The sequence below is a fragment of the Myiozetetes cayanensis genome, unplaced genomic scaffold (assembly GCF_022539395.1).
Source record: "Myiozetetes cayanensis isolate MyiCay16 unplaced genomic scaffold, myiCay2020 scf28, whole genome shotgun sequence".
Classification (NCBI taxonomy): domain Eukaryota; kingdom Metazoa; phylum Chordata; class Aves; order Passeriformes; family Tyrannidae; genus Myiozetetes; species Myiozetetes cayanensis.
Genome location: NW_026087499.1, coordinates 129443 through 148962, shown reverse-complemented (window position 1 = coordinate 148962; position 19520 = coordinate 129443). Strand labels below are relative to the sequence as shown.

The following is a 19520-nucleotide window of genomic DNA, read 5'->3' as shown; positions in this document are numbered from 1 at the left end:
CGCACAAAGTTGGGTTCTTAGAGCTTTATTACCACCCAGGATTTTAAAGACAAATGGAAGTCTTTTGCTTGTGTAAACAGCTGAAAAGGATAATACTTTTTTTCTCAAAGTTAACACACTGCTGCTATAAATAAGAAATTAAGAAAGGCCCGGTCTCCAGAAAGAAACACCTCAACCATCCAAGCTCCTGAACATCCAGGTGTGAGCCACAACAACTAATATCTAATGTTAATTAATGCTCTGTAGCATAAAAATGGCACTATAGACCCATTTATTAAACAGCAGTGCCTTGTCAGTACAAGACAGATATTTTTGAAAAATCTGAGGGAGTGAGAGAAAAGAGAGCATGGACAGGAATGTCAAAGAAACAGAATCTTGTAGCAGACTTCTGTCAGTTGATAGAGCTGGGGGAAGAGACTGTAAAAGCCACTTGTGGTCTGTTTTAAGGATAGTGAGCTAAGTGAGAAGGCAGTAAATTCTTAAAGTTCAGAAATTCAGCCTTAGAAAGAAAATGGAATAGTTTAACCTAGGTTTTTGTCCATGAGCACATTCTGTTGGTAGGCTGAAAAATTACTCTCAAGAGCTTATTCTGTAGCCTTTAGGTGAGATTTACTCAGGCTTTTCCCTGGCAACCATCTGGGTGGTAGGTTTTTTTTCCTGTTAAAATTGATCAAAGTCTCCTTTAAACCAGTTCTGAGAACTCCTTCTCTGCTTGCATTCAGAACAGCCTAAATGGTCACCTTGATCTATTTTGCTTAGTAACTTTTTTGCACAAAGGCTCATATTACACAAATGTGATTCCGATCACCTTGAGGATCTGATCTCCTGAACTCAACATTTGTTGCCTGACCAGAAGGTATTTCAGGTGTTTGAGAGAGTTTACGAGAGAGGTTCTGCTTTATGGGAGCTCTCAGTAGTGGATGCATAGATGTTGATGAAAATCAGAAAATAAATGTCAGTTTTGGTTGAAAATGTTCTTAGAAAAGACACTGATGCTCTGGTAGCTGATTATTCTCAGGTGTCACAGAGACAAGAGGGGTCATTCATCAGCAGCAGTCATTCTGACCATCAGACATGTACCTTTTCCCTTTAACTTTGAACAAAAAATCCCCATATTTATCCATCTATTGTCATATTTTCAAAAATCTGGTGAAAAACATGCATCAGCCATTACATGGTATCAACATGACTTGTCACAGAAGTGTTGTTTTGTTGAGAATGAGAATCTTCCTGGCCTCCCAGGAGAGCTTTATCCATCCTCCCATGGTACCTGTCAGTTGGCACTTGACTAACTTCCAACCTTACATGTCCTGTAAGCTGGTCTGCCTCCAGACGCACTGCCCTGTGTGAGGCGGAACTAAGGCTTTGTGTATTTAGTGCTTTGGAGAAGGCTCCACCTATTTAGTGATCCCCAGATATGACACATCTAGAGCTGCAAGGAAATCTGGGAGCTCAGAAGTGGGTTTGGATTTGCTGAGTTGAATCCATGTATGGTACATCTTTCACTGGGAAGGTAGCCTCCTATTTCCTGTTCTTTCTCTGATTTGTAGGAAACTTGTACTCTTCTGAGGGATACCTAGACCATTGCTTGGCTGTGATTACGATCTGCAATGGTTTCTATTGAGTAGCATTTGGAATGAGATAGAAAACAGATGATTGCTGCAAGGGAGGACAGGATGCAGCTAGAAATGCCATGGGGATGACAGTGTTGCGTTTATTCTACTTGCTTATAACCTTCTGCCCTAAAAAACTAAACACAGGACTGCTCTTCCCTAGTAAAGAGGAGTCCCATAGGCAGGAGTGGGAAGGGTTCTTTCTCTCCAGGCAAGCAGAAGTGCTGTCTCCTCCTCCCTGAAGTGAAGCTCTGGGTAAGGTATGGTTGTTGCCATGTGTGTCTAATGGCTCTTTGGTATTGTTTTGCACTCTGAAGCCCACTGGTGGACCATAGGCTGTACAAAAGGGTGAGTGTAGCTGCCTGCTAGCCAGTTCCTCTCTTCCATTTTAAATATATTTGCTTTCTGCTTGCTTGCATGGGGCTGCAGCCGAAATATGCCAGTTAAGTTTCACCTCCATTAATTATATAAAAGAATCCTGTACAAACTAACCCTACTGCAATGACTAACACTGCTGCTTTTGTAACAGGACAGAGCTCTGCAGTAGATGTTACCAATGCATGAATTTGTGAAAAAGGACATGTATATTCATCATGGGCATGCTTAGACGGCATTGTTGGTGGGATATTTTTTCAGTATCCACAATAGCTGTTAGTAGATGTTGGAACTTCTCAAGGTCTGCACTCACACACACTCAATGAGTACCGATGCCCGCTGTCATGGACAGCGACAGCATTTGGGCTAGAGTGTAGGAAGCTGCAGTTCAGGTGCAGCCTGCTCTAGATGAATATTTGTTTCTGCCTGAGCCAGATGGAAGGGGAAGAGCTCCTCACGTTGCTTCTTACTGCCAGAGGTGGTTAAGCACCAGTGGTTATCTTCTAGAAGCTGGTCTTTGGTAAGTTACACATCAGGTTGCCTCATAAGGGCCAGCTTTTTGACAACTGCTTCTCTCATGTATCAATCCACTCCTCCAAGGGGAAGGAAAACAAACTTGAAATGAAGTGCTGTAACTGTGTTACAGTAAGTGCCTAGAGAGCTTCTGTTGGGAGTCTCGTTCTCAGCGTGAAGAGAGTCCACTCACTCACCTGTGTGCTTAGTCACCTTAGTGGCTGGTTTGCTCCCTGACAGGAGGGTGGGAATAGATGGGAGCATTCCTGTGGCAGGTCACAGCCCGTATACAAGCAGGGAATGGCCTGGCTCTCCAGACTAGTGCCTGGATTGTCAGCAGGCTGTTCTGTTCCATCTCTCTTTAGAGATTGTTAGGGCAGCAGGGTTTTTGTCAAAAACTGCCATCAGAAATACCATCCTTTGTGTGCTTATTATTCCTGTTTTCAGCAAGGGAGGGGAGGCAGAAGGAGGGATGGCCTGGACTCCTGCTTCAGTGTAACATTCAGAAAAAAAACCAAATTGTTGATCGTGGAGTTTTGCTGACTTGGAATTGCAGAGGTTATTTTCAAGACTCAAGAGTGAGAGTATGAATTAGGCTTAAGTCTGCTGAAGACATCATTATTTGTTTAACTCCATTGAACCTAACAAAGCAGCAGCAGCTAATGAATGACATTTGTTTCCAAACTATGACGTTTATGCTACCATTTTTTGTTGCATATCCCCAGTTTTTTACAAATTAAAATTTGGGTTCTTTAGTAACAACAAATGAAGTCAGAATTGGAGGAAATGGGGGCAAAGGCCCAGACATGCCCTGAGGCTCTTCAGGGCTGCATGGCATAGGTCCAGCTGACAGGCCAGTTGTCAGCATTGCAGGGGGAACAATTGTTGCCCTTTAAAGCTTTGTGTATGTAACATATGAGAAATTATCAGGAAGCAGATTCTGGAAGTTTGGTAGCATTTGAAGGTTTTGCCTTGGAATGGCCAGTGATGTGGGATTGATGGGAAAATGAGGGAGCTCTCTGCTTGTCTGGAAGAAGTAAACTGTGAGCTATCACAAAATGTACTGGCTGCTGTTGTGCTAAAGCAAATCTGTTACAGCAAATGATTCTTTGCATTCTGATAACAACCTCTGTGCTTGTGCTGCTGGCATGCACACCCACAAGACAAGTATTCCTGGGCCTTCCTTGAAGTGCGTTCCTGCATTCCTTGAAGTACACAGGGTGACACATCCCCCTGTGATGAGGGAATGCCTGCAAATGTGTCTGTCTGTAATAAACAAATTGGATGTATTCTGTACACATGCTGTTGTGCAGATAAATGATGGCAATAGGAATTAAAATACCTTCTAGGGGGAAAAAAAGCCCATCCAATTGCTGGTGCCTTTAAGTAAGTTTTCATCTCAAGGACAGCTGCTGCAGGGGAGAGATTTCAGCCACTCACAGTACCTAAATGTTTGCCTGCTCGTTGGTCAAACTGTCTGCTATAGCCTCCTGTGAAGGAGAGCTTTGCTCCTAGTCCAGATATAGAGATGAACAAATTGCACAGGTACTTGAAGCGTGACCCTCTCTGCCACACCCTCGGCAGGAGGGTATCTGGGGCCGATCAAATGGAGCGAGGCTTTTGACATCACTAGGCCAGTCAGTCACTTTCTACCTACGGCAGAACTTCTCTCCCCTCTGGGGCCAAAGAAGTGCACTTGTTATGTGTGATCATGAGTAACAAAAACTGTATTCACTCCCAGCATCTTTCGTGTACAAATAGATCCCCTTACCCCCCCACGCTCTCATGGTTAGACGAAATGCTGCTCTCCAGTTTGGGGGAGTTGGGCATGTAACACACACTGAAACCTGGAGTCAGTTCTCTGGTAAGTACAGCTTCATTTCATACCTGAATAAACAACATCTACTATGTTTTCTTGTTCTCTGCATACTCTTCCCTCTTTTGGCATTTTAGCGACAAACGTTTTGCTACCCCTGTGCATCTAGGACTTGTATTTTTTGTGTGCTTTTGATCCATGCTGTGCAGGAGACATTGCATTGGAGGGCCTGGTTTCTTACATCTCTTAATAAGACTGAGAATGGGGGAAGATTTGAGGGATTGGGAAGTCCCATTTGTTTGAGTTCAGGACAATATGCGAAAATGTCATATTGGGACATGCGTCACTGTACTAGCAACAAAAGTTTTCAATGTAATTTCTTTTTTCATTTACCTCTTGCAGGGGCTGAATGTATTTGGAGCTCTAATGTGTGTGTTAAATTGCAGACCATGTGCTCTGGGGTGTCGTTCTTATTGGGCCTTTCTGTCTTTTTTGTTCTGCTGCCTAAATGAGGTATCTGGGAAAAGGCAAGAGCTCCCTTTTCTTAAATGTCCCACAGGGCATTTCAGCTCTCAGAGCAACAGGTAACTCACTAGTTAGCCTTCTCTGGCTCTTGCACCCCATCCTACATACTGATCTTCAGCATTAAGACTCATTCAGCTTTTCCTTGGCTGGGCGTTATGGAGTAAGTCTGATGGAGCAGCTTTGTGTTACGCTTTACCCATGAAGCCATCATTTGCTGTGACTTTTTCTAAGTAGGCCTGGTTCATTTGCTGACACCCCGTACAGGACTGGGGAGAGGGAGAGAAGCTGCCACTTACTGGGGCTGTTGCTTTCTACATTGCTTCAGCATGTACCGATGCAACCTCCTTCATGGTGTCCAAGTAAGTACCACAGTGCGAAGGGCAGAAGCTTTGTCTGGCTGGAGTGATCTAGGAACCAGGACACAGCTCCCAAGACTCAGGGTTCAAAGCTCATGTTTGAAATCATCTTCTCTTTCCTTTCTGTGTGTCAGCACCACGGCTGTTACTTCAGCCACCTTATCAGTGGTCATCTCTGTTGCACATGCTTTTTCCTTCCATCTGCTCTTCAGCACTTGCTGAGGGAATGACTTTGTACCTTAGAGGCACTTATTGTCTAAAGAAAATATTATTTGAGGACTTTCTTCTTCAAGGCTTCATTAGTGCAAAACCAAAATTATGGTCCTTACCATTTTGTGCATGGTTTCAGAGCTGCTGAATGTAGGACGGTACTTCTTGTTTGGAGACGTTCATCAGCTAGAGCCTATTTCTGGTTCGGGGGTGCTCTGCTTGCAACTGTGCCTCACTTGAGCTGCCCTCACCTCCAGTCCCAGACAGCTCAAGGCGCTCCCAGAAGTGATCCAAGCTAGTGTGCCAGTGCTTGTAGACTCCTGGAGAGGTTTGCACACCATCTAACAGCATGTGACCTGCTGCTATCACTTTCTCTCGGTGCTCTCATTTTCTTTGTTGTTTTTAAAAAAAAAAAAGTCTCACTGAAAGTCTACCAAACTAGATTGAAACACCTTGTCTAAGAACATCCATTCTGCTGTCCCATTCTATCCCAGTAGTATTCTTCTTAGAGCAGTTTATTATTGCTTGTAACTGCACATGCTACGCTTTGGTCCTCTTCCTCTGCCTCAGTTTAAGAGTGGAAAAATGTGAACCAAAGAAGATTGCCTTCTAGCTTGAAAGCAATCCTATGTTGTTCACTTAAAATCTCTTATGGCAGCACTTACTCAGAGGGTTTCTATTCTCAAGGATTCTATTTGTCCAAAATTCTTCCCTGGTCAAACTGTATTTTTTAACTGCAGTTGAAAATTTTAGAATTTATTATACTGAGCCTTAATGAAGAAAAAAAAGACCAGCCCCCCTGTTGACACCTTATATTGTTGTATCCAAATCAAAGTACCAATGAGTAAGGAACTTGGAGAAGAAGAGTTCAGTGAGGACTGAAAGGACTTCTAAGACACAGGAAAGGCTGCAGTACAGACTATTCAAGAAAGAATTAATCGGTTGAAGACAATTAGTTTTAGGTTCTCTTGACAAGACCTTTCAGAGAAAGTAAAGGGATTATTCTGATCCAGTATCTACCTTGATGCATGGTTCTGACACCTCCTGTTTAGCATGGTTTGAGGAAGCAGCCAGGGGTTCACAACAGCACCTCAGTGCTTCTCTATTGTTACTCTGGCCATAGATTGGCTCCATTTTTTGTAGCATTTGGAGGTACTTCAGTTCACTCTGGCTGTGCCCACTGCAGAGTCTGCAGTGAGCAGGGCTGCCCTGTGCCAGCTGTCAGGAGAAGGGAGAACTTCCCTGTCCTCCCACTGCCAGCTCCAGAGTGAGGAGCAGAGACTGGCAGCTGCAGAGTGCAGGTCTTTGTACCTACCGGGCACTGTCGTAATCGGTAGAGGACTCACAGGTACCTACTGCGCTCCCATGCGCAGTGTGACACATGCACCGTTACCTACACTGAACACAGAGATTAGTTAATTAAGAAAGTGCTATCTTTGGATGGTCATCATCTTGAAGTTTAAGTGTATGAATACTGTGGAATGCAGGGTTTGTTTTAAGCCATTGCATACTAAATAGCATCTTTCGGTAATGTACTCATGGCAAATTTGAGAGTCTGTACCATTACTGTAGGGAAATTCTGTACTAGTAGGTGATCGTGTTTTTAAGCAGTAATTATCATTGTACCTGCAACCATGTAAATTGCACTTGACCAAGGAAAGTGTTACAAATGCAAAGCAGTGGACACTGCCCTGCATGACATCCGTGTCTCTAAATTGGAGAGACATGGATTTGATGGATGGACCACTCGGTGAATAAGAACTGGCTGGATGGCTGCACTCAAAGAGTTGTGGTCAACGGCTCATTGTCCATGTGGAGACAGTGGGGTCCCTCAGGCATCAGTGTTAGGGCTGATCCTGTTCAACAGCTTTGTCAGGGACATTGACAGTGCGATTGAGGGCATCCTCAGCAAGTTCACTGACAACACCGAGCTGTGTGCTGCAGTCACAGGCTGGAAGGAAGGGGTGGGCCATCCAGAGGGACCTTGTCAGGCTTGACAGGTGGACCTGTGAAAACCTAATGAGGTTCAACAAAGCGAAGTGCAAGGTGTACAGCTGGGTCATTGCAATCCCAGACACACCTATAGGTTGGGTGTAGAATGGATTGAGAGTAGCCCAGCAGAGAAGGACTTGGGGCTGATGGGTGATGAAAAACTCACCATGAGCTGGCTGTGTACACTGGCATCCCAGAAACCAACTGTCCTGGGCTGCATCAAAAGGAGTGGGGCCAGCAGGTTAAAGGATGGTATTCTCCCCTTCTACTCTGCTCTTGTGATACCCCACCTAGAGCACAGTTCTGGTGTTCCCAACATAAGAAGGACATGGAACTGTTGGAGTAAGTCCAGAGGATGCCGTGAAGTTGACAAGAGGGCGGTAGCACCTCCCCTATGAAGACAGAGACAGTTGTGGCTGTTCAGCCTGGAGAAGAAAAGATTGTGTGGAGACCTCAAAGCAGCCTTCCAGTATCTTAAGGGGCTACAGGGAAGCCAGAGAGGCAGGACAAGGAGTAATGGGTACAAATTGAAAGAGGGAAAATTTAGGTTAGATATCATGAGGAAATTCTTTACTGTGAGGGTGATGAGACACTGGAACAGGTTGCCTAAGGAGGTTGTAGATGCCCCATCCCTGGAAGTGTTCAAGGCCAGGTTGGATAAGGCCTTGAGCAACCTGGTCTAGTGGAAGGTGTCCCTGCCCATGGCAGGGGGTTAGGACTAGATGATCTTTAAGGTCCCGTGCTAAGGCTGACTGCTGCAGTAATTACCTTCTTTTGGCATGTATGTTCCAGGCAAACAGATGCAATAGGTCTGCACCAGTACACATACTGCATGCTGTAGGTTGAAGTTTGCAGCAAAGCATGTCATGCATTCTTCCAACAAAAGTGCTTTGTTAGTGTAGCCCTTGCATGTAAAGTGCCAAAGTAAGGAATAGCATGTCTCAGTGAAAGAGCCACCAGCTTATTTAATGTGCATGTTCTCAGTGAGAGATCTATAACAACAGGTTAATTTTACATTACAGTACTGAAGTGCAACAGAAAACACTTGGAAGTTGCACTGCAAGTCATGCATTAATGGATGGTATCTTGAGCATAGTTAATCTAAGCCTTAAAAATTGTCCAGTGCAAAGAGGTACACCATGTTTTCTAACATAGTACCACAGATCTTGGCACACCTGCTGCTGCTATGCAGGGGAGCATTAGAAAAATTAGCAATAAATTCAAGAGAGAGGCTTCTTTTCTGCTGTAAGAAAAGAAAACTAAATATACTGAGGATGGGTAGTTTGTAATTTGTGAGTGTTTTCAGTCCATTGTACCAGCCCTCCTCTGTTTCCTGTGCTGAAAAGGTGATCTGGCCGTATGCAGCAGGTAGAACCCCAATGAACTCAGGTAGAACTCAGGTTGTCAGCCTGCGTAGAGGCTTGCTGCTGCCTTCTGTGCAGTGCTGAAGCCTCCACTCCCTTGATATCAACAGGGTCTTTTAGACACCAGTTTGTGTAGACCCAAAATCTTCTTGTAGAAGGTATCTCCATGAAGTTGTATCAGGCATTTGGACTCAGCATAGCAATGTCCAAGTAGGAATTGAGAATCTCTGGTGCTAGTGGCTGCCTGCCCCTTCCTCAGCCTGGGGATCAGAGCACTGCTTGGCACCTGGGCTAGCAGTACGGAGGCTCAGATTTCAGGAATGCTGGTGCCCCTTCGGCAATGGCCTTCAGACTCTCAAAACATTGTGTGCATTTGGACTAGCACAGCCTCTGTCTTTCCATGCATGATATTCTTCAACAGGTCAGTGGACTTAAGGTATTTAGTGAAGGTCTGACCTGCATATGGGTTAGTGCACTTTGACCCCTGTTGGCCCCATCTCACAAATACTGGGAGTGCCTTTGAGTGCTAGAGCTTTGAGTCAGCTAAAACAGAGGTAAAAGCAGCCAGCTCCCTTTTGCTTGTGGTTCTGAGTAATAGTACATGCAGAAAAATGAATAAATAAAAATGGTGAAATGGAGGTGTATTTATGGAGATCAACTTATAGCCTTCATTGTATCCTTGTATTAGCAAGCTGGTGCAAGCCAAAAGTGGATGTGTGGGTATAAGTCTACATACAGTAGCTACAAACTCTCACTGCTGCTGATTAGCTCTCCCGATGTGTTTTATTAGCTCTCCCAACATGTATTTATTTATTGTTAAATTCACTCACGTGTAGCTGTTTTCCATTACGCAGACTTGCATCTCTGACACAATTTTTTGTACCATGCCTTTGCTATTTGTCCTTTCAATATTTTGCAACAGCCCTGGAGTACATGCTTAGCTAAATCACCTTTATTTTATGCTGTGTTCTGCTCCTATTGTGGGGGTTCTCCCCTTGCAAAAGCAGAGGGAAGACATGTGGAGGCAAGTGGCAAAGGAATCGTACTGCAGAGGAGCTCCCTGCAGGCAGAGGCAGAGGCAGAGCCAGCCCCAAGCACAACCAGCTCCCTTGTGGTTTAGGGACAGCATGGGGAATCCCCCTGTATTTGGTCTGGCTCCTTTGCAGGGAGCCTGCACTGACATGAAGCCAGATTAAGTCTGAGTAGAGGATTGCTGCTGCCCTAGCACCAATACAGAGTTCTGTTTCATGTAATGGATTCCCTCCTCTTCATTCTTTTAATTTAACTTTTAACTCTTTCAGCTTTCAGTGATGGTTTAGATCTTATGCTGACAAGTGTTAGAGGAGGTAATGTATCGTATGCATTTTAGAGAGTTTTGAACAGGGGCACCAGGCCTCATCTAGGGAGGGTGACTCTTCCATGCTGTAGGTCCATCACCCTCAGCACACAGCATCCAGCATCCTGCACTGCTGGCTGGGAAAACACACAAACCTACTCCCAACAACATGCTAGAAAATACACCCACCAGCAGCTGGAATATGTGTGAAACACCTTTTTTCACACCATACCAACTGTTCTGCTTCCTTATGTGAGATTCTGTATCAACACCGAGCTTCCTTTCCAAGTAGGATGGGCTGATTTTCCCCCTCTGTACTCTCCATGACATCAGGCTGTCACTGCCTCAGCACTGTGTGGAGAAAAGAGGTCAGAACCGAACAACCCCTCTGCCACGACAAATAAGAGCAGCTGCAAAGTCAGTTAGTCAACAGCAGTCCAGAAAACCCCAAGCAGTTAGGTAGGCCAACACCAGAAAAAAGCCCAGCTGTAGTTGCAACTACTGGGGAAAAACAGTAGCTGGAACTAAGGATATGTCTCCAAATGTGTTTGCCTCAGATCTCTCGTGGCCCGTTCTTGCACTTCCAACTGTTACGGTGTCGGGAAGGTGTTACCCTCTTGTCATTTCTCTGAGAGCTGGCTCTTCTGCACGGGAAGTTGGACTGAGGAGTCCTTTTGATTGTTCTGTGTCTTCAAGAGATTTCCAATAGAAGTATTACATAGCTCCTCTTTGTTTTTTCAGAGTGAAAGAATTGAAAAAGGCCAAGGAACTTGAAGATACGCAGCAGCATCCCGTAGCAATGTGACATTGCTTTTCAGACTGTTTTCATTTTCTGTTTTTAGCAGAGACATGCAACAACAACAAAAATACCCACTGCAGTTCTGGAAATACCAGCTGCAGGATTTTAACAGTAATGTTTTGGTCATTGCATTTGCACTTTCATGGACAACTTTTAATTTGTTCAGCAAGACATCTTGGAACTCAATCTTCTGTTGGATCGTTGGGAAAACAAAAGACACCAGGAAGAAATTGTGAGTTGCTTCATTCTCCGAGAAGGAAGAAGCGATTAATTATCCTTTTCATATAGGGCTGTATTAAACAACATGTGGAACTGTACAAATATTATACCAAAAATATTGTTCAGAAAAGGTGGGGAATGCACAAGCAACACAAGAATGCTGTTCCTGCACCTGTCAGTCATCTCCAAGAAACTGAAGCTTTGAGAGTCTCAGTGGAGGGGCTTAGATCAGTACATCTTTATTGGGTCCATGCATCCTCATTTCCTTCGCACTCCTGTCTTTTGTGTTTTATTTAAACCTCTACAGCACACTTAATGCAACTTTTTAAATCTGCAGGTTTTTAATACATCCTGTGGGAACTTACAGAAGGGGTTGGTGTGTGAGAGACACGGGTAATGCATGAGAATGGAGAGAGCAGCTTAAGCAAGTTTTAAACACTTTTTTTTGTATTTTTACTAGAACCTGCAAACATATCAACTGTCATGTACTTTCTCTCATATTCAGCACTTTATTTTCTAGCCTTACCTTCATGTACTATTGTTTTAATTAAGTTCTTAAATAATTTGTAAAACATGTAGCTTTTTTTCTTATGTCAAATCTCTTGTCATTTTGCAGAGTCACGTACATATGTTGCCTGGACATTTTATGCCACCCAAAGATCAGTGGTGCTGCATTCTGGCCAGTAAATTTCTTATTTTGGCTACTTCATCAAAATCTGGGCAGTTTTCTGTATATATAGAAGGTAGAAATGGAAAATGAGAAAAAAATATTTGAAAGGGAATATATTGATTAATTACTAAATATTTTATTCACAAAGGGTCAATAACTTGGCAAGATAAAATTATTATTTGTATAGTTTTGTCTGAATGAACCAGAAGAGTGTGGATGTATTGTTTGTATATATTGTATATATTAAAACAAAGAGATATGTGCATGAACTCAAGAAAAAGAAATGAACAAAGCAAAGCATTAGTGGCTATGGTCTGTAAAATGAAACAAAAACTTTATTTCACTATAAGAAACTTTATTTTAAATGTTCTTTAGAAGAACATTTTTGCTAAAGCATGACTAAATGGCAAAAAAGAGCTACTGTATTTAGACTTAGGAAAAAAAGGCAGAGCAACATTACTTTAAAAAAAAAAAAAAAAAAAGAAAAAAAGGATATGTTTACATTTGATTTTGGCTACCAGGAGTTTGGTTCAGTTGGGTTTAATTTATGTATTCCTTGCTTTTTTTTTTCCCCCTTCTTTTTTTTCCTTTCTTTCTTTTTTTTTTTTTTGCCAATGGTGCCAAGTAATGTGAATGCTAATATTGCTTAAGAAAATTAAGTTACTTTTGCAAAGCAGATAATCATAAGAGTACAAAAACCGTATCTAGCTTAACACCATACACTCACTCCAATAAAGAACACTTAGAATGAACATAAAATGAAAAAAATAAATAAATAAATAGTACAAAGGTAGAAAATATGTTTCACATTTTCATATCTCCTGCTGGAAGTCAGAAAATGTAATAAAAATTGCACAAAAAATTTTAAAAAATTAAGTAAAACTTAAAAAAAAAAAAAAAGATGCAAACTGATCTTGTAGGGGTGTCATGGTATATTGCTATTTCCACATAGTGAGGAGCCAAAGAAATTAGATTTTTTTTAAATTGAACTACTAATTTAAAACTGTCACAGATTCTCAACAATGGGAACCAGGTTCTGATCTTCATTACATAGGAATGTAAGGGAAGAAGCTCCTGAAGTCCGTGTCGTTACTGTGGGTCACATAACATATGTCTAAGATCAGAAACGGCTCCTGTCTGTTTGTCTCACTTGTGGCAGTTTAAAATTTCTGAGTGGACTTGTGTAAATTTGAGATTGTTAGTTTCGGAATAGTTGTTCTTGCTTGATCCCGGCCACCAACTGCAATGTTTAAACGCAGGGCTTGTTGTGAAGCCAAAAAATATTCACATATAAGAAGCTTTGAAACTGGTGTCTTTACAAGAAGAGTAAAAACAAAGATTGTGGCAAAAAAACTGGGGTCAGTGCTCTTGGTGCCTTTTCTATAATTGTACCTGTTTTTAATTACTTCTTTTCACTGCCAGCATTGAATTATAGTAGATGTGCTATAGCTCATTATCAGAATTCTCTTGTACTTTTCTGAACTGCTGCTTTATGACCTGATTCAATTCTAAAAAAGGGAAAAAAGGCAAAACAAATGGCCTGGCACTCACACTGTGCCTATGGGCAGCCTTGTAGTTTCCGTTTACTGTCTGCAATTGGAACCTTAACCATTAAATTTTCCTCTCACGCTAAAACAGAACGGGAGACAGTGAAGAATCTCCTTTGGAATGAATCGGAAATGCTCTGTATTAGTACTGGAATAACTCTGACATTTTGAAGGTGGAATATTGTACCCATTAACAAATACGTGACAATATAGAATTGATCTGTTCCTAACAAGAGTAGTGACCTCAGTGGAAATGTTTTAACTCCTTGTCTTTCCAGAAAATGATTCAGTAATATACAGAGCTATTTCAAATTACTCTTCCAGATCCATGGGCCTGGTGGTGTATCTACTAATCTAGATCCTGCCTCAGCCAAACATTTAAGCCTGTACTGGTGTTAACCATGCTGGCAGTTCCGCAGGCACAGCAGAACTCCCCGCATGCTTGAAGCCAAGTACAGCTCCCAAGTGCTTTGTTGTGTCAGGCCGTAACCCTTCAGTGTGTCACTGGGGAGGGAGAAGGACTCCCCTGCAGTGAAGTGATTCTGCGAACCCTCTTCTTGCTTGTGGAACTTACATTTTCACCGAAGATAAGTAAGTGCAGCTTTCTAGGAAAATTCAAATTCCCAAGTGCCAGGAGCCAGATCTTCTGTCTTCTGATAATGGAACCGCTCCTTTGTGAAACACATTCGACAGCAGTAATACTGTGTGAAAGAAATACAGAATATAACATGAACCCCCTCTCTGGTTGCACGCTTATGGCAGTTCCACACAATAGCTGGTGCCCAATGGGGGGTCCCCAAGACTTGCATGTAAAACTAGTATAGATGTCTTCTCTTTTGTAAGTTTTATTTTTGTAACCGTGCATGTAAAGCATCACTGAATCAATGGATCTGTTGAAGAACTCAGCTGCTGGAACCATGCAAAATGTTTTGAATTGCCCTTAAAATATGGAAAATGTTTTCTGAATGCTTTATATTCTTTCTGCTGTAAATTAAAAACAAAGAAAATTTCCCCATACAAAGTGTGTGCTTTCTTTTAAACACATCCATCCTAGTTTGAGAGCGATGTAGCCCTTTAGTCACTGTAAGGAACGATGAAAAAAATGCATTTCTTCGCTATATAATCTGCTTGTTAAGTATACTGCATCTGATTTCTCACAGGTTATAATGTAAGAGTCCACAGCCTGCCCATGAGCAGGTGCAAACGCCAGAGCTTTTCTGAGATCAGATTGTTTTCAGTTCCTCTTCAGTGGGCATTCACTTCAGGGCTTTTCATGAGAAACCATATATACCTGGTAGCAAAATGCTAAATCCTACAGTGTGCACAAAGCAGAGGCAAATCTTAGGAGAATTCAAGAGGGCTGCTGATGCAGATGTATCAGAGGTCACAATAATACAAATACCTGAGACACAATAACTTTGCACTGATCAGATATGTAAGTTACACAAACTAGCCCTCAATAATGAAGCTTTTGTACCAGACTGTTACAAGGCCAGCCTAGCAGGGAAAACCAGGTTTAATACTCATCTGGTATGCAAAAGAGTCTCTTAGTACTGCTGTGAATAAGTTCTTCCAAAACCCAGAACCACAACAGAAGATGAGATTTCTTTAAGAGAGTTTATTTTTTATTACAAAGTTTAATTAGTTTCTCTTAAAGAATAAATCAGCATTTAACTCCCCAAATTGATCTCGGATACTTCCCCATTTTTCTTTTTTACATGCCTGTTAATTGCTGAGTTCTCCACTGTCGTGATGGGTTGCTCCGTACTGAAAGTAGACACTTACCAGCTGTCTGCTTACTCCCCCACCTTCCCCCTTCTCCACAGTGGAATGGGGGAAGAGAACTGGGAGACCAAACGAGAGGACAAAGCGGCTGGAGTGAGAAGAAGACGGTTCAGAAAGTGCCGGGGAAAGGAGCCGAGGCCGCCCCGCCGGGACCGCCGCGGGGCAGGGCGAGGGCGCCCCCCTGCGGCCGCGCGCCCGACCGCTCCCTCCGGGGGCGGGGCCCCGCCCCCTGTCCCGCCCGCAGGCCCCGCCCTTCTGACGTCACCCGGGGCGCCGTCGGCGCCGAGCGCAGTTCCCGCTGGAGCCGCCCGGGCGCTGCGGCCGCGGCCCGTCCCGCCGGCAGGATGTGAGTGCGGGGCCGTGCGGGGGGGCGCGGGGGAGCCGGGCAGCGGCGCCGGGCCCGGCCGCGCCCAGGCAGGCGGGGGTTCCCAGAGCGGCTGTGCAGAGGCCCCGCGTGGTCCTCACTCGGGCCGCACGCCCTGAGCCGCTGCTCGGGCCGGTACCGGGACGCTGGGCTGACCGGGCCGGGCTGTTCCGCCACTCCCCGGGCACCTGTCGGAGCGGGGCCACTCCGCCGGGGCAGCGCCTGCTGAGACCCGGGCCGTTGTTGTGTTTGGAGATGTCGCTTCCAAGACTGTTCACATGGAACTAGCAGTGAAATAGAAGCAGAGATTGGCGGAAGTGCCAAAACAGTCGAGCGGTGATGCTGGCCTGTACAGGGCCTGCTTCGAGCCTGGCCCCGGGCTTTCCGGCTCACGCCTTTTGCGTGTACACTTTTGTTCTCTCTGCGTGAAACTTTGAATGTATAAATATGTAAATACAGGAAATAGTCAGACTTGAGTGTTTGGAGTGCCAGGATGCACTAAACAAGGGTCTGATGTGGAAGAAATAACAACATAGAAAAGGAAATTGACTACAGGTAGTTCTAGAGATATGCAATAAAAAGTTGGCAAAGCAGTGAGAAGGGTATGAGGACTATGTATGGGAACTCTTGCATCCATTACAGAGATGCAGAGTGTTGAAGCTAGTAAAAAAAAAGCTCTGTTATGAATTCAAAGCTGACCGGAAGTAAATTCTTGTATATGCCAAAATCTTTTTCCTTCTGGTGCTTTCGTTTGCTCCGTATCAACCGTTTCAAAATAATAGAGACAGACAACAATAGAGAAGCACATAGTTAGAAAAAGCATTAAGTTTTTGTATTTAATTTTTTTATAAACTATTGTAGCTTGAAACTTAATATTTGTGTTCATAGTGGAAAGCAAGAACACCCCCGAGCCCAAACTCTTGACTCCTTGAGCCCTACGAACCATTGTTGGAGCTGTCCTGTGCCTTATTGCAAAATGTTGTATTAGCAAGCCATTGCTGTCTCTTAGAATGGCAGGCAGTTTGTTGACAAGATATTTGGAGCACTGCGTGACTTGCACTTAACGTCAGCTGTTAAAATGCCGTTTCTTCAGTAGGAAACTGCCCTACATTTATTCCAAGGATACATCTCAGGAATGTCAGGTTAATAATGATGCTTTTCTTTACTGCAGGTCAGCCAATATCCCTGGAAGCTCAAATGTGGCTGCTGGCAGTAATCGTCGGCTTCAGCAGACTCAACACCAAGTAGACGAGGTAAAAGTCTAGTCCAATAGCAGTGTCATTGTTTTCCTTCAGGAAACCTGTATAACTAGAAGGGATATTTTTACCAAAGCAGTTTTCCCTTCATTATACGAATGGGAAGTGGAGAGAAGTTACCAGTGTCCAAATATTATCTGCAGTCTTGCTGCTTGAGGATTTGGCAAAATTAAAGATAAAAACCTTTGTTCTTACAGAGAAAAACCTTTTTTCTCATCAGTAGCCCTGAGGGCTTGACTGCCAAATATGATGTGTCTAGATTTTTGTGGAGTCCAAAAGCCAGGCTGGCTAGCAAGAGTATGTTTTGACGTATGCTTTACTATCATGTTTGTATGCCTCAGCTCCTTCTGAAGCAAGTCAGGAATTATTTCCCAGGTTTGAAGGAATGCCAACACTACTGGCACTACTGACTTTTTGAAGTAGGTATTAAGGGCTTCCAGCCCAACTGTGAATTCCAGAGTTTTGTTAAAATTATGACTGCATATATTAAAAGGCAATGGCTCGTGCTTGTGAAAAGAGAACATTGAGTACCACGTGTTGCCGTCTGTTGCCTGCAGTTATGTTCTGCCATGGGTTATACAACTGGTAACTTACTGTAAGCATTAAACTGGTGTAGGTTGTTGACATCATGAGAGTGAATGTGGACAAGGTATTGGAACGAGATCAGAAGCTCTCAGAGCTGGATGACCGTGCTGATGCACTGCAAGCAGGAGCTTCCCAATTTGAGACCAGCGCAGCCAAGCTGAAAAGGAAGTATTGGTGGAAGAACTGTAAGGTAACCTTCCCTTGTGTACTTACGCTGTGCAGTACTACAGGTAACACTATTACAATTGGCATCTCAAAAGGTAGAAATTACTTTAGCCAATGTTGTTTAACTTACAGCATCTAGTTTTTTAAAGCTTGACATAGTGGCTGGGTGAATGAATGAAAAGCTGAACTAGTGGCCATGCTGCCCTATGCAAGATCATGTGTAAGATGGTAATGGCCAGAGGAGAACATGTCAGTAATCTGAGTTGTTGAAGAACAGGAAGAAAAGCGTAAAAATGCATAGCTTGAGTTAATGTAGAGGAAGTATTAGAAAGTGGAAGAAGCTCACTCAGACTCCTGTACTTGTAGCTGTTGGCAAAGGTTGGAATCATCTTTGGTGAGTAACAAAGACTTGTATATTCACTTGAGACAAGCTCTATGTGGAGAAGACTGTACTGCTGTGTTTTGCCTGTGTGCATGGCCTGCCATCTCTAAGTGTGGATCAAGCTCGCTTACTGAAGAAGCTTTGTTTGCCATGTTAGATCTGACACGTGGTGCTAAAGTCCCTTGCAGGGACTGTTTTCCCATATCCTGAGGTATAGTGAATGCTGTTGCATGGTTTGTAGTAAGTGTTGTGTGGCTTCTTTTCACAGATGTGGGCAATATTGATAGCTGTTGTTGTCATTATCATCATCATCATCATCGGTAAGTTTCACTGAAGTGGGAATTTCTCATAGGCTTGGAATAAATGGTGTTAATTCACTGACCGTACAGGTTAAATGAAGCCAGGATGCTCAAATAGAAGTATATACAACATTAATTTGAAGTAGTAGTGACAGCTTTAACAAGCATTGTTTGCAGTGAGTGGTAAACTGGGACTACCGTGGGAGCTCCGGGACTTAAGTATCAACCAACTTGCTATGAAAATAGCAAGGACTGAGAAACCAGGAACAGACTTGCTTTTATTTTTTTTAGCTGCATGTTGCAGAAGTGTAAGTTGAAATTCCACGCACCTCCCTTGTCTGAGTCTGTTTATCATTTGCCGTAGCTTCCTGCTAGATGTGGGAGTTCCAAGTGCACTACCATAGCAAGGAGGTTTTCTTTGAGTAGAGGTTTTGCTGCCAGATGAAATGAGCATAGTGCTGTGATACAGTAACAAACACTGCAGTAACCACTGACATCAGAGATGTTGTCCTGGGTGAGCAGTACTGGAGGGCAAACACAAAGGAAAAGTGCAGCTAAAAGAAAACCAGCCTCGGCAAATTCTTAGATTTAGAGGATTTAAGAGGGATTTATCTTTATTATCTTAAATTCTTAAAATGCAGGATTGTTATGGTGAGGGGCTGAAGGACACTGCCCAACTTCTTTCTTTTTTTGTAGTCTCCACTGTGTCTTCATGAGTTACAGGAAGAAACTCAGATCAGCTGAAGGTGCCTCTGAATCTTCAGCCTCTCCACTTCAAACCTGCTGCACTTTCAGTCCATTTACTGCTGTTTAAAGCAAAACTATTTTCATTACTGAAATGTTAACTAACTTTACTGGTTGCCTTAAGACACTCCTGCCATTAATTACTAACAAGCACAGCTCACCACTTGCACAGTGCCTTGATAAAGTGGGGTGCGGAGCCGCTGAGGCGGACCCGGCTCTGGAGCTGCGCGACCGCCGCTGTGCCCGCCCCGCGGTTCTGCGCGCGCGCGGGCGCCCCGCCCCTTTCGCGGCCCCGCCCCTTTCGCGGCCCCGCCCGGGGGCGGCCCCGGCCCAGCACGTGGCGGCGGGGCAGGCGCGCGCACGGGGGCCGCGTGCGGCGCCGCGTGAGGGGCGGGGCCAGCGCACGCGGGGTCGCGGCCCCGCCCCGTTGAGCGCGGTCTCCTCCAATAAACGGCTCTGACCCCGCCTCCGCCTTCTCTTCTGTTCGCACGTGGCGGGGTTGTGTGGGAGAGGGGTCGCCGCGTGCGCCGCGTTACGTAATCGCGCGGGACGGGGGCGCGGCCGCTGAGGGCGCTCCCGGCCCGGAGCGGGAACAGCCCGGGCTT

At 44.1% G+C, this 19520-nt stretch overlaps 2 protein-coding genes across 12 annotated transcripts in view; both read left to right on the top strand.

The window, feature by feature from the left end:
* The window catches only part of CAMTA1 (calmodulin binding transcription activator 1), a 225458-nt gene extending 211102 nt beyond the window's left edge, over positions 1–14356 (top strand). For 8 of the 11 annotated variants that reach the window (XM_050322444.1, XM_050322441.1, XM_050322447.1 and 5 more), the window contains 2 exons: positions 1931–1961; positions 10842–14356. In XM_050322444.1, coding sequence (XP_050178401.1) covers positions 1931–1961; positions 10842–10874 — 64 coding nt within the window. In that variant the 3' untranslated portion in view covers positions 10875–14356. Of the gene's footprint in view, positions 1–1930; positions 1962–4719; positions 4902–10841 lie in introns of all 11 variants that reach the window. The other 3 variants (XM_050322445.1, XM_050322442.1, XM_050322452.1) reach the window with 2 other exon arrangements.
* Positions 14357–15385: 1029 nt separating this feature from the next.
* VAMP3 (vesicle associated membrane protein 3) lies at positions 15386–19263 on the top strand. Its single transcript, XM_050322703.1, has 5 exons — positions 15386–15466; positions 16656–16737; positions 17357–17515; positions 18141–18192; positions 18868–19263. Coding segments are annotated over exons 1-5 (315 nt in total). The 5' UTR covers positions 15386–15464; the 3' UTR covers positions 18888–19263.
* The last annotated feature ends 257 nt before the right edge of the window (positions 19264–19520 follow it).